Source organism: Triturus cristatus, chromosome 1_2 (assembly GCF_964204655.1).
Source record: "Triturus cristatus chromosome 1_2, aTriCri1.1, whole genome shotgun sequence".
NCBI lineage: Eukaryota > Metazoa > Chordata > Amphibia > Caudata > Salamandridae > Triturus > Triturus cristatus.
Genome location: NC_140580.1, coordinates 438394895 through 438407675, shown reverse-complemented (window position 1 = coordinate 438407675; position 12781 = coordinate 438394895). Strand labels below are relative to the sequence as shown.

The window sequence follows — 12781 nt, the reverse complement described above, 5'->3', positions numbered from 1 at the left end:
AAGAATTGAACTGATTGCGTCTGAAGTTCGAAATAGCTGCAAAGGTTTGGGTGGATGTCCCAAGGCCTTGTGTAGGAGACCAAGGACTTCATGAGCTACCGAGAATGAGTACCTTGTTGTTTACTCTTAAAGATGGCTGAAGTGCTGTCCATAAGCATTGTCACACCACAGATTTTAGCACTGGTAAGAAGGCTTTTAATGCCAAGAGGATTGCTTTCAGCTCCAACATAATCATGTGAAGGGATGTATCTGATATGTCCCACAATGTATTGGGGAAGAGTTACCGAGAATGAGTACCTCGTTGTTTACTCTTAAAGATGGCTGAAGTGCTGTCCATAAGCATCGTCACAACACAGATTTTAGCACTGGTAAGAAGACTTTTAATGCCAAGAGGATTGTTTTCAGCTCCAACATAATCACGTGAAGGGATGTATCTGATATGTCCCACAATGTATTGGGGAAGAGTTACCAACAACATGCCCCACAGACACTTTGAGGAGTTGGTGAGCCCGAGCTGCCGCAGGAGCAAATCGAACGAAAACTCCACCAAAAGGTTGGGATTATGAGTCTAAGATTCAGAGGCTGGAACCAAGGATGAATGGACTTTAGTGAGCTTTAACTGATTGTTCTGAATCTGCTTCCAATGTTCTGTTAGAGGATGGAAGACTTGAGCCATGACAGCCTGGATTTCATCCTTTGAGTTCGTGTACTTGGAGAGATAACAATCAAACTATACAGAAATGACAAATTAATACGGTATAGACTCAGGCCCTCAAAGGTGATGCTCATTTTACCAGTCAGTGCTGATCACTTCACTGGCTGTCTCTTTGAAATGTGACTTGCAAACTAAGCCTTTCCAGAGATCCAGATACCGAACAGCATTAGGAAGAATAGGAAGTTCTCACTGCTAAAGGAGATAAAAACGGTGAACAAAAATTAATAAACACCTCCATATTGAAAATGAGGCTATTTAAAAACAAATAATGCTTACAGAAAGTGGTAGTGTTGGGATCCTCGCCTCTACCAACCTCCATGTTTCAGGATTTTGATGCATAGATTGTGTGATCGGGTAGTTGGGCATTCTAATACTCAGAAAGAGGTGTCACAGGGCCCATGACGTCTTTTGAAATAAGAGTGGATTTTTTTTCCCTCTGTATTTGTCATTAACAAAGGGTGCTCTGGAAGGATGTATTAATTTTCCTGATTCATCACCAATGGTCTGTGTGTGTAAAGTAGCTGATATCCATCTCCAAGTTCTTCAGTATGGGCTGGTGTTTCCCTTCTTTGCTAGACAATTCGTTCCAGGAGTAAGCTTTCTTTCCATCAGCCACATTTTTACCCAGAAGGTATAAGAAAAACACTGACCCAATCAGGACATCTTGCAAAGCAGTCACATCAGAGACTCTTCGTTAACATCCCATATCGGTCTGGATTACTTTGTGTTCTTCATTAAATATTTTGATACTTCTCCTATTATTGCGGACTACTTTGCACAAGGTCATTTCTGGCTGGCAAATGAACAATTCATTTTGTCGAGCATACACAAACAAGGGTGTAGACCAGAATGGCACACAAGAGTCCTATATTTTTTGCTATGGTCATATACTTCCAGCAAAATGTTTTCATTACAGCAGGAGAGGCAAGATAAATGGTACACCTCTTTCGAAATATTGTATTCAGAGTAAATATAGACAAGGGCATTGCTTTAATACAAGTTAATAAAATGCATATGCACAGCACTGCAGAATTTAAGCGCAACACCTAAGAAAGCACACTATAGAAAAAAGAATGAATAAGGAAACCCATAATTTAGTTTACCATGGCAACAGATCTCAAGAGGGAACGGAGCAAGACATGGTACAACCTCCTAATATTTAAGAATACTACTTCAGGAGCTTTCCCCTCATATTTTCCAAAGAAATCATCTCAATCATTGGGGACATGACTGACCAGAACAAACCGATATTAAACTAAACTAAAACGGTTGCTACACAGAATTCCAAGTCAAACCAAATCGACAAAGTCTACTCCAAGCATGCTGTGATCCAGAGACTCTTCTGAAAGGCTTAGGCCAAACTCATCCTTCGTAAAAAGACCAACCTTTAAAACTGGTGTTCCACTATGATCTTTAAAGGATAGCCCAGCTCCACCAACACAACAACCCAATGCAGTTCAGGTTCCTCATCACAGATAAAAAAAGAATCTTTTCCTGGCCAACATTCCTAGGTGTAAATCAGGGAGCAACAGGAGACACTGTTCCTCCAAGCGCACCCCTTTCGGTTTATTCTCAAACCTTAAAATGTTATCCCTCCTTTTAAAAACCATTATCAAGTTGCCACCTTAACCATCCCCACCCCTCACCTTCTTCGCTATCTAGTGTAAATCTCGGACACTTCTGTAGGGGCTTGGTAAGCTAGATGGCCGCCTGACTTGCTCTGGATCCCACGAATCGTAGAATATAATCTATGATGTCACAAAATCAGTCCTCAGAGACTGTGGGAGGTTCACTAAAAACCCTCAAAGTAAGCCCCTCTGGGAAGGTTGTCCAGGACTAACCACTTTGTGTCCAACTTCAAAACAGATAGTGCTTTAAACCAGTCTCTGTCTGATAATATTCCAACACTCCAAGCCTCACCTCCACATGTCCCATTGACTGCTTCATACCAACCAAACTTAGATAAATCTTCAACTACTACAGCAGTGCACATGCTTCTCAAAGAGATGTAAGCTTGCAGGGCATTGAAAGGTTTAAGCAGAGAGTTTCTGTCACACATCTAGGCCATCTCTTCCAATGTCTCTTCAGAAGCCCCAATTCTGTGGCCCTTGCAAGTTTGGGAACTACAGCATTTTAAAGAATTCATCCCTCGACTTCTCTTTCTAACACCCAGAAGGAATAACATTTTCCACTGAAACAAACAAACCCTGTAATGTCCTCCACCCTGGTCTTGTTGCTTTGCCTCCAACTACTGAAGATTTCGTAATAACTATCCCTACTCCCGATACCCTCTGTTGCCAGTAGTGCAGTTAATTCAGGTGACTGTATCAGGTACTTCCAGCTTTGCCAATAGCCCAGCTCATGTTTCAGCTGTCACGGGGCAACCACAGCAGAGTTGGCCACACCACAGACCACTGAGTGAAACGCAGCTCCTTCTATGCTCCAGTACAATACTTACCACCTTTTCACAGAAGGTGGTCCACCCGCCAGGGTCACCATGGCTAGAATAAACAGTTACTGGCCGCCATGGTTTAGGCCCACAAAGGAAAAAGGGGCGCTCTAGTGCTGTTACCAAAGGCTGCAAGGGTAGGCAGCTGTTTTACGTCCCTTACAGAGGGTACTCTCCCCAGCTAGCTCCCTAGCTGTCCCCTAAGCAATCAGGTCAGTGCAGCAGAGCCCTGTCCGATGATGAAGCATAAATTTGCCATCTTGAATGCTGGTATGCTCCATTATTCGTTTTGCCTATCTCGGTGAAGTCCAGCCCACTGCTAGAGCATGAGGGGGGGGGGGCGGGGGGGGAGTGGTAGGGGGAGTGAGAGAGAAGCAGGGTTCAAGAGCAACTTGTAGATGAACCTGCATAACTATCTATCTGTGCTTGTTAACTGTAACAGGTTACAAAGTAAGCTAAATTCAGTTTAATCAGTGGCCTTCGACTCCAGGTACCCTTGGAACACACCTAGAAGCTCTGGGCAACAACATGTTAATTAAATTTAAAAAAACAGAATGCCTATTTTCTTACCTGCATGCAGTCCAAACAATGTTTTGTAAAGGTGATTGTAGAACTTTAGAGGGTCAATATTAAGGACATCACCTATAGGGAAAATAATATATTTAAATTATTAACGGGAGTAACTGCTTTTAGATTAAATAAAAAAAATATTTTGTATATAAAATACACACCTTGACCAGACAATATGTTAAAAGCAGTCTGAACACAATGGAGACTCTCCCTGTAAGTTAAATCCTGTGGATGATATAAACATAACATTAAAATATTTAGCACATCAGGTTCCAAAAACATCCAAGGTCTACATTAAACTGCTTAAATCACACTGCAGATGTGCCCAAAGGGGAAGGTTGCTATTCTTGGGAACTGCTATCTGGGTTCCACTGTAGTATATTGCTCTGGAGTCTGCAAAGGAGCAGCAACGTGCAACCCTTGGGAATAGGCATTATACAACCAGTCATAGAAGATGCGCCAATTTGTCTCCCGTTGTATAGCAAAGAGGAAACTTTTTTATTTTTTTTTATTTCTTTATTGCGGTTTTAAGGTTCACGGCACATGGTGAAACAGTACTATTTTACAGACAATTGTGAATAAGAAGCCTCACAGTCTCTGTCCAGCATCAGCTAGTCCAATTAAGGTTGCCTTTGAAGTGTGTACCGAACCGGCAATGAGCATGAACTTTGTCATTAACAATCATATGAACTTGTAACTACTAAGTTGTATAAAGCAGTTCAGGGGGATACGGTCCATGGGGTGGACAAAAGTCTGGAGAGGTGGAATACGGTAATGGTGCCTCCGATCACTGATATAGGCTGGAAACAGATTTGTATGCTCACGGGTAGTCTCACGTCGAACTGCAATTTGCGCATCATCCATCTAAAATGTATTCATCAAGTTTATCACACTCCTAAAAAGTTACACAGAATGGGTTTGCGGGAGTCTGCCTGTTGCAAGAGATGTGGGTCGGATGGGGCGGATTTTCTCCATCTGGCATGGCAATGTGTGAAGGTGTGCCAATATTGGGAACAGGTGATCGGGCTTTTAAACAGCATGACGGGTCAGGTCCTCCAGGTCACGCCGTTGGTGTGCCTGCTGGGTCACGTCCCCCATCTGACAGCGGGGAGGGGTAGGTTCATCCGAATAGCCCTGCTGGTAGCAAAACGGCGGGTTTTATTCACATGGGACAGCCGACTGTGCCCGAAGGCTGATCTGTGGCTTAAAGACATGGTTTACTATCACGAACAGCTGGAGTTATACGCGGAGGAATTGCCAACGTCCTCTCGCCCCAAGGATATATGGGCTCCTCTTAGGGAATATCTTCAGGCACAAAGCAAAGTGAGTCTGTAATAATCGCACATATACTGGGGTCTCTCTTGATGGCAATCAACGAAACACTCAGACAATACCATAGTAGGAAGCGGTTGCAACATGCTGTACCTATGTAACACGGAGGACAATTAGGAAAAACGTGCCACTGACTGTGATGGTTTCTGTTATGTATAATGTTGTATTGTTTGATATTATATCATTGAAGTAGGGGAACGGAGTATTTGTATAGCGGTTCGTGGGATGCAGATTTTGTACTGTACTGCTTTTACCCAATAAAACCTACTTGGAACTGAACACGCCTAGCTATCACAAGTCCCAACACCAGGAACTTCCTGCTGGTTTTACGTTTAGGGTCCCGGGGAATCAGTCCAAGGAGACAAGTACGCAGCTCCAGGGCAACTCTCCATCCTGTTATTCTGTGCAGGTCCTCTAGGATAGCTGTCCAGTATATCTGGATCATCGGACACGACCAAACCATGTGTGGGAAATCTGCCTGTGCATAGTGGCATCTGGGGCACCTTGGATCCCTCAAGCGATCAATAGTGTGTAGGCGCTTGGGTGAGAGGTATGTCATGTGGACCATATTGTATTGTATCTGCTTAAATCTATTGGACACCGCCACCTTACGTACACCCTCGTGAATTTTTTCCCAATCTCGTGGTTTGATCTCCTGTGGGCTCACTTCCTGCAATCTACCTTCTATTTTGAGAGGTGCGCATTTTCTGTCTTCCCATAACGCCCTGTACAGGTGAGTGACAAGTTTCCGCCCTCCCGCCATGGCTATCATCTTGACCAGAGTATGCGTGTGTTCCGGGGCTTCCGGGAATGTAGGCCATAGATGTCGTGCAGTTGCCGCTATTTTGGCATATTGCAAGAATTGCCCCGGTCCCAGCTCAAAAGAGTCCACTGCATCTTGGTATGTTATGAACCGTTGGTCAGGGTAGAGGTCTGACAACATAAGACACCCTCCCGCCTTCCATTTGTCAGTAGACATGACCCGGTCAATGTGCACGAAAGGCAGCATTAGCCAAAAGTCTGCCTCCGGGGCAAACGGTTGCACCTGTATAAGTCGTCGAACCACCCTGGCCCAGATGGCAACCAACAATCTGCCCAGTGGAGGACATTGGTCCTGTCGCCCTTTTGTGTGCCAGAGAAGCGCACCCAACTGTCGATCCCCATATGTGTTCGCCAGGAGCGATCGTTCCCATGAAGGGTCTGTATCGAGCCAGGCCACTGCGTGCTGTAATTGGGACGCAAAATAATAAAGTTCAAGGTCCGGGATTTCTAAATCGCCCCTACCGCAAGTACGTTTCATGACTTCTAGGCTCACCAGACAACGTTTTCCATTCCACAGTAGTTGTATAAGCATTGCATCGAGATCCTTGAAGACCTGGTGTGGGAGTTCAAAGAAGGAGCCCTGCATTGTGAAGAGACATCGAGGCAACACCACCATTTTAATCAAGGCAATCTTCCCCATCAGCGAGAGCCTGAGTGTGTTCCAGAAGGCAATGCTGCCTCGGAGACCTCTAAGAATCCTCCCCATATTATGTTGGTAAAACTCTGTCCCTACTGATCCAGATCCCGAGATAGCGCAATGTATCTGACACCCATGGAAGCCCCAGCTCTGGGAGTTGAACCCCTCTCCTCACAGCCTCCGACCCAACCGGATATAGTTGTGATTCAGTGTTATTGACATAGAGTCCAGAGGTCTCGGCAAACTGACCCAGAGTCGCCAGCAATATCGGAAGCGAGTGCGTTGGCTCCCGTAGATACACCAGTGCATCATCTGCATACAGTGATACGATATGTTCCATGGCCCCAATTTGGATACCCCGCCCCTGGAGGACCCTACGGAGATGGCACGCTAATGGCTCCATTGCCAGGGCGAACAGCAAGGGGGAGAGCGGACACACCTGTCGCGTCCCCCTGGCTAGTGATAGTGCATCTTAGACATAGCATCCCGTACGGACCCTCGCCACCAGCTGAGTATAGAGAAGTCTCACCCAATTCACAAACCCCTCACAGATCCCCATTTTTAGGAGCACCTGCCATAGATAGTCCCACTTGAGAGAGTCGAACGCCTGTTCGATATCTAGGAATACCAGGGTGTTCCGTTCGGCCCTGTCCTCTAGTGATTGCATGACATGGGCGAGACGGCGGATATTCCGCAACGCGTTCTTTCCTGGAATAAAACCGGACTGGTTGTCGTGTACCAATCGCCTGAGATACGGAAGTAATCTGTTGGCCAATACCTGACTAATGATCTTAAGGTCTACATTGAGCATTGAGATTGGCTTGTAAGAGGCGGGGAGTAAGGGGTTCTTCCCTGGCTTGGGGATCATCACAATCCGCGCCTCACGCATGGAGGCAGGCAATACGCCAGTCTCACCCGCCTCCAAAATAATGTCCAGGAGCCTAGGGACCAGGAATCCCCCAAACTCTTTATATAGCTCCGCGGCCATGCCATCCATTCCGGGGGATTTAGCTGTTTTCAAATGGGCGATCGCGGCTTTCACCTCCTCCCCTCTGAAGGGTGCCCCCAGGGATTCCTGACTGTATTGGTCAAGGCAAGGTAGATCCATCTCAGCAAGGTAGGCTTCCAAAGCCTGTGGGGCGACCTTGGACTTGGGCTCGGAATATATTTTTTGGAGGTGTGAGGTGAATACTGCGTTAATCTAAAACTGGGTATAAATCATTCAGCCCTGACCGGTTTTAAGGGCCAGTATCGGCTGAGTCTCCACCCTAATCAAACGCGCCAATAGGCGCCCGGCTTTATCACCCTCAGTGTACCATTGACGCCTACTCGTGTCCTACTGTACTTGCCCAGTGACTCCCATAGATCCCCTATCATTTGTCGCTGCTCCGTCCATTTGGCCGGCCCCTCTGGGTCTATGTGAAGTTCTACCTCTAGGGTCTTTAAGCGTTCCTCCTGTTGTTTAAGGTCCCGCTCTAACACTCTCCTCACTCCCACCTCCGTAGACATACATATTCCCCTCAACACCACCTTCATCCCATCCCATTCGAATGCCCTTGAGCTAGCCGTGTTCCAATTCACCTTGAAATAGCCTTCCAACCCTTTCGCGATCGCCTCCTTGTAAACTGGGTCCGTTAAGGCCTCGGTATTCAATCTCCACAACGGTATTTTGGAATGTGGGCGGCCCAGAGGGTAGGCCACCAGCAGGGGGGAGTGATCGGACAGATATCGGGCCAAGTACTGTGTCTCGAGAATCTGACCAGCCGCTGTTTCCTGAATAAAACAATAGTCCAGCCTGCTATGCGTATTAGTATAACATGAGTATACCCGACTATCGGGGTTACGGTGCCGCCATATATCTAGTAGGTGATAGTTGTTGATCATCTGGCGTATGGATTCCCGTGTCTTGGGTTTAGCCTCTACCTTTGGGGGGTGCCTATCCCGTTCCCCATCCAAAGCACAATTAAAGTCTCCTGCTATAATGAGTTCCATGTCAGGTGTAAGGTCTAATTTCCCCAGGACCTTAGCCAAAAATTCCCCATCGTCGGTGTTTGGAGCATAAACGTTCACTAAACACATGTGTCTCCCATCCAGTGTCCCTTCCACCACCATGTATCTCCCATCGGGGTCAGGACTACATTTTGAAACCTTAAAGGGGACTCCAGGCACCACCCATATAAGAGCCCCCCTGGCAAACCCCGAGTAGGAGGTCGCGAAAAACTGGCCCCTCCACCGCCGTTGGACATACTTCAGGCAATCCCCCCAGAGGTGCGTCTCTTGTAGAAAGGCCACACTTATCTTATATTGCCTAAGGTATGTTGCTATCCGAATCCGTTTGACCCTGTTGTTGAGCCCCCTAACAATCCACGTTATAAGTTTATAGATCTGCTGATCGCCTGCCATAAATAGAGAATTTCGGTTGACCGCATTACCTGATGCAGAAGTGGTAAGAACCATAATGTATAGTGATGGGAACCCCTCCGTCCCCTCCAAGGCTCTCATGACCTCTGGTGACCCGGCATAGAACATTCCCCTCATAGAACAATAAAACAAAACAATGTGAACTTTCCCCCCCTCCCACATGCAGTAGAACCTCATTCGTACAACCCAACCTAGGTCTGAGAACTCAGGACTCCGCCCCATAACCGCCACCCTCCCCTGAAAACCCCCCCCCCGCAACAGTGTAAACAACAATGACAGTCTACAAAAGGAAGAACCCTAGTCCTTGTTGTAGAACCAAGCTGCCCGGTGCTGCGCAGCCCCGCCCAACCAGCGGCCTAGCCGAGCTGGCACAGCACACCACAGCTGGGATACCTAGACTGCAGTGTGGCGGAACAGCGCCCCACCCCAACAGCTACGCTCCCACCCCACCTTATAGTCCCTGAAATTGAGGATCCCCCCAGAGGCGCTCCACAGTAGAGTTAGGTTACAGTATTGATGAGGTCCTCACATACAGCATCTAGTGCAGCTTCGCCGACCACCATCCCCCAATTGGCAGTTCCCATACTTGCAAATACGTGGCTCACGAGCCACCAGCTAGTGGGTCAGCAGTGCCTTCCGTTTCTGAGTGAGTTTCTTGGACGAGGCATAGTGGGGAAAACTGATTTTGCGTCGATATGCCCCCCAGCTCTTCTCTCAGGGTGCCATCGGGCCCCATCATTATGCGATCTCTGTCTGGTGTCCCCTGTGGCGCGGACCGTTGTCCTCCAGTGCAACCAGGCTGAGTCCGCTGTCGACCGCTCAGTCTCTTCCGTTCCTGCCATCCTGGATGTTGATCTTCACCCCTCCAGGCCCATCGAATCCATCCAGTCCGTGGCCTCCTGCGGATCGTTAAAAAAGTGGACCCTGTCTGCATACTGTACTCTGAGCCGGGCTGGAAACATTAGGCTGAATTTTATATTGAGATCTCTCAACCTCCTCTTGACCCTGAGGTAGTCGTTCCGCGAGTTTTGCACCTTTTTCGTGTAGTCCGGGTAGATATGGATCTCCTGGTTCTCAAACCGGGGGGGACCATTCTTGCGGATGAACTGCAGGATCGCGTCCCAGTCTCTAAAATTGAACAAACGAGCGATCAGAGTTCAAGGCGGGGACCCTGGTTTCGGGGAGAACCAAGGGAGCAGTGGGCTCTTTCCACTGCAAACATCTTGGATAGTCGAAGACCCGGGAGGGTGGATCCGATCCACTCCTCCAGAAATAGGTCCGCTGCCGGCCCCTCCGCCTTTTCCGGAAGCCCAAAAAACGGAGGTTGTTTCTCCTCGAGCGCCCCTCCGCGTCTTCCGTTCTGTCTTCGAGATGAGAGGTGTGCTCCTTCAACGCAGACACAGTCGCTTGCAAGTGTTGGACCTCCGCTTGCAAGGAGGTCAGGTCCCCCTCCGTAGTAGTGACCCGATCCGCCACCTTCCGTAGGTCCAGGCGCAGGTGATTGATGTCCATGGCCATACCATCCATCTTGGACTCCAATGCCGCCCGTGAGTCTCTAATGGCCTCCAAGATATCTGCCTTATCTTGGGCCGCCAATCCCTGCGGCGGTCCCTGCTCAGGGTTCGGTCTGGTGCGCTCCGCCGATATTGGGCCCGGTACTGCATAATTTTGTTCGCTTGCGCTCCTCTAAGGGGTCTATCTTTCCTCATTTCCAGTGCGAGCTGGTCAAGCGCGTCCCCGGGGCCTTCCACTCCGTAACCCCAGGCCCAGAAAAGCCGTCACGGGGCAACTCGGGCCCAGGAGGCGTGTGTGCGGGTCCCTCACTGCACCCTAGTCTACCAGTCGGCTGTGTTGTATCTAGGTGCGTGTCCTCCAGTGCTCTGCACTCCAGGCACTAGGGCATCCGAGGCCTGTCTCGAGGGTCGCAGTCCGGCCGGGGTCCAGCCAGCTTCCCAGACCCCTCCCCCCCCCCCCCCCCGAGTCTTCTTACAGTGAATATTGGGTGGTCACGGGGCACCACCCACCATCGGCGACGGTCCAGTGAGTTTATGGATCGGCCCCCTTTAGGAGTGCGTCGTCAAGTAGAGGTCCAATCTCCTCTGCTTAGCAGCCCGGCCACACGGACCGCCCGCGCCGCCAACGGCCCTCCCAGGTGGGAACACAGCCCTAGTAGGCCAGGACCGGCCCCTTCGATGCACCGGGCTCGCGTGGAACGCACTCCCGGGTGGCGATGGGTCAGCAAGTCCTTACTGCGTCACCTCTTTGGACCTCAAATCGCTCCGAACCCCTCATTCCACCAGGCAGGTGTCGGGCCTCCGACGGCTCCGCAGCAGAAGTGACTTCAGCGGGGCCTCGTCCCCTCTTCTGTCCGCCGTCTAGAGGGGTAAGACTCAGGCGTCTCCATTCGTGGGCCCCCCGTAGTTAGGCAGACTTCACTACACCAGGGCCCGCTCTCGCAGGTCGTGTCCCGTAGGCCCCAGATCTCACCAGGAGAGGCTCAGTCCAAGCGGACCTACCTCGGCCCTTCCGAGGCCCCGAGGTCACGTAGAACTCGGCCCCGGGCACTCCGTCAGGATTCAGCAGGCCAGTCCGCGCAGCACCTCACCTCCAGGTAAAATCCTCTGGGGGCCCCCTACAGTCCCGGGTCGTGATTGGCCCGGCAGCGTAGGTCCGCACAGCAATGCCGACCCAGAACAGGCGTCAGGAGGTCGTCCTTCAGGCAGTCGCGGCCCACGCCGCCAACCCGCAGGAAAGGGGAGCCGCCTCAGCTCCAAGGGAGAGCAAGTTGGTTTTCGCCGGTCACCGGCAAGCGGAACCGCACGCGGTTTGGATCCTCGGGACCAGGGGGGGTTCCGACCCCCGTGTTTAGTAGAATGGGCGCTGTTCCGCCAGGATGAAGATAGGATTATGCCGTATAGGACAGGAGCTGTGCTGAACAGCGACTAGCCCGCCATGCATCCACCGGAAGTCCCTCCATAGCAAAGAGGAAACTTATCCCACCAGTATATTAGATGCATGAAGACCTTCACCCGGGATTGGCAGGGAAGAACAGAAAAGAATGGGTCATTTTCCAACCAACCATAGCATGCTCAGATTGGCCCCTGTGGATGACAATACAGTTAATCCATCATAGGGCTATCCACAGAGTAGCATGACTGAAGAGCCCATCCATGTGCAGCAGGACGCAACCCAAAGGATTGGACATTGTATTTTTTTTTTAAACATCCTTAATAGTTTTTTATATAAATATTGCATCATTTGTAGATTACAGTTTTAGTGAAACATCATGGTGGAGAAAATGTCCTGCACAGTATATATATTTATAATGAAGTACATCTAATAATTCGACTCTTTAAGACATACAATATTGTTTAACATCCGATTATGTTCTCAGGTGCCAAGTCGCATCTGTCAGTTGTATTAAATGAGGTACTGAGTTTACATGAGTCAGATATATGCAATCTATGCTTAATTTGTATAAGAATGAGTGCCGGTGCCCAAAGCTCTGCTCAAAAGCTTGAGGACTGCGCACCGAATACCAAGGCTGCATAGTCATCAATACACCTCAGTTCATTTATCTCACTCTTAAAAGTTCCTGCTTAAGCAATAGTCCCCAAAAATGAGTGTCGGTGTGCCATCTGGAAACCACTGGCTGAAATTAAGCACTGTATGCATTACTGATTGGGGGATAAAGACCTCTTGTTCGGCGAACGAGGCCCTATCTCAATCCCAGTGATGATTTTCAATTTAAAATATATTAGTAACATTTCATCTTCTAAGGGTGTCTGCTAAGTGCAATTAAGCAACTCTGTCACGACTAGGCATGGTCTAATCT

At 48.9% G+C, this 12781-nt stretch overlaps 1 protein-coding gene across 2 annotated transcripts in view; it reads right to left on the bottom strand.

Annotated features, from left to right (window-relative positions):
- NOC3L (NOC3 like DNA replication regulator) overlaps positions 1–12781 on the bottom strand; it is a 426444-nt gene that overhangs the window by 166965 nt on the left and 246698 nt on the right. For both annotated transcript variants that reach the window (XM_085605900.1, XM_085605907.1), the window contains exons 15-16: positions 3896–3959; positions 3735–3806 (exon numbers count right to left, since the gene is read on the bottom strand). In XM_085605900.1, coding sequence (XP_085462026.1) covers positions 3735–3806; positions 3896–3959 — 136 coding nt within the window. The remainder of the gene's footprint in view (positions 1–3734; positions 3807–3895; positions 3960–12781) is intronic.